Source organism: Hipposideros armiger, unplaced genomic scaffold, assembly GCF_001890085.2.
Source record: "Hipposideros armiger isolate ML-2016 unplaced genomic scaffold, ASM189008v1 scaffold_374, whole genome shotgun sequence".
Classification (NCBI taxonomy): Eukaryota; Metazoa; Chordata; class Mammalia; order Chiroptera; family Hipposideridae; genus Hipposideros; species Hipposideros armiger.
The window spans coordinates 749361-751321 of record NW_017731724.1 but is presented as its reverse complement, the minus strand read 5'-3'; the positions used below and the strand labels follow the sequence as shown (position 1 = coordinate 751321).

Genomic DNA, 1961 nt, shown 5'->3' with positions numbered 1-1961 from the left:
ACTCTGTCGTCTGCTTTTACTGTTCATTATTTTCAAATTAACGTTCAGTTACTGGAAATAAAGGGAGGAGGAGGAGGATAAGAAGTGATGCTCACAGAGAGATTCCCCAGGTACCACACCCTGTTCTGAGAGCTGGATGTCAACTCAGTCATTTAATCCTCACATCTGCCCCAGGGCAGTGGTTATCCTTTGGGTCCCCACTTTATAAAAGAGCCCGGGGCATAAAGAGTTCGAGTAACTTGCCCAGGGCTACAAGGCTGCCAGTAGAGCAGGCAGCGCATCTCAGTCTCCCGGCCTGACCCCTCTGCTCTGCGCCTCTTGGGTAAGAGTGAAGAAACAGGTGGGGCAAAGACCCTCCACCACCCAGAGACCTTGTTTCCTCCAGTGATTGGTCGGGGATTCAGCATTTAAGAGGCTGGATTCCTACCAGACCATGGCAAGATATGGAGTTGTTGCTCTGAAAACTGAAAAATAAAGTTTTGGAAATTTTGCCTACGTGATGCTATAAATATCCACAGGTCCTTGTGTGTGGACACAGTTCTGGGCTGGTCATGATACGCCCATTCACTTATATTGATATACTTGTACATAATTCTTTACTGTGGTTTATTCTTCTATTAGTATTGGACTTGGTTTCTTTATTAAAATGGAGAAACCTGCTCTGCTCCGTGCATCATAAGTAGGAACCATATGCAGCCATCTTCATATTTTGCAAGCATTGGATAGGATGAGGTTCTGTAACTCTAAAGGGATGGCGAGGGAGATGAACTCGTGGGTTCTCTGACCATGACCACAGCACGCAGTTTCATCCAAGCCGGAGTGTGGATTTGCCGTGTCTCATCACAAGCCCCAGAGAGCTTGTCACACGGGCTCCATTTGCATTCAGGCGGCAGAGTCCATTCACACTATCACGGGGCTTTCCCGGGGATAATTGGTTTCTCTCTCTCTCGCCCTCATCCACAGCTGAGTAACCTGACGGAGATCCATGATCAGATCAGCGGCATGGCCCGCTGCCCTTACAGTCCCCAGCACAACTCCACGGCCCTCCTCACAGCCGGCGGGGAGCTGTACGCTGCGACGGCCATGGACTTCCCGGGGCGCGACCCTGCCATCTACCGAAGCCTGGGCATCTTACCTCCACTCCGCACTGCCCAGTACAACTCCAAGTGGCTCAACGGTGAGTCTTCCCGTCACTCCACTGTCCCCTCTCGTGTGGCCCGAGGTGCGCGCAAGCAAACGGTCACAGTTTCTAAAGGAAAGCCAGTTCTTCCTTTTCGAAAGAAATCAAAATGTTATGTTTTTTTGTAATTCGTGTGGAAGGGCATTATATGGCTCCTTGGTGAAAGAAAGGGAAGTGATATTCCCAACACCGTGGATGGTAGTAATAGGGTCCATGTTGATATTCATCGAACTTAAGCTGTTTTTTAAATATTCTTGTTTGAAATTTAGAAAATTTGATGTTGTGTCAAAGATATCTGTAGACTCATGTGCGTTTTCTCATTATTATATATCTCAAAAAAGGAAATGATTAGCATTTCGTGAAATTTTCAGACCCTGTAAAAGAAACTCTGTGGCTATTGGTAGCTCCAAATAGCATGACCAATTTAAAAAACGGTATCAAGTCCTGTAACTGGGAGGTTGGGCTGGGCATCTTCAGAGTTGCTTACTTCACTGGCTCGAGCTGTGAGTACCCAAGTCCGGCTCTCTCTGCCCTGCACCCTCGGTCCTGGCAGGTTGGTCCTCAGGCCAGCCCTACTCCTGGATGGAAATTCACTGATGCAGTTTCAGGTCCTGCATCCAGATTTGACAATATCCAGAGGCAGAAGAGCCACATTCCTTGTGTCTTTTGTTTGTCTGCCTGTGTTTGTTTGTTTGTTTGTTTGTTTAAGAAATCAGAAACCCCCAGGAGACTTCCCTTTAGTCTTGGGCTAGAACTTGGTCATCTGCTCACTAAGCAATGA

At 47.6% G+C, this 1961-nt stretch overlaps 1 protein-coding gene across 1 annotated transcript in view; it reads left to right on the top strand.

Annotated features, from left to right (window-relative positions):
* SEMA5A (semaphorin 5A) overlaps positions 1-1961 on the top strand; it is a 449566-nt gene that overhangs the window by 302710 nt on the left and 144895 nt on the right. The window contains exon 8 of the mRNA XM_019662395.1: positions 964-1177. Coding sequence (XP_019517940.1) covers positions 964-1177 — 214 coding nt within the window. The remainder of the gene's footprint in view (positions 1-963; positions 1178-1961) is intronic.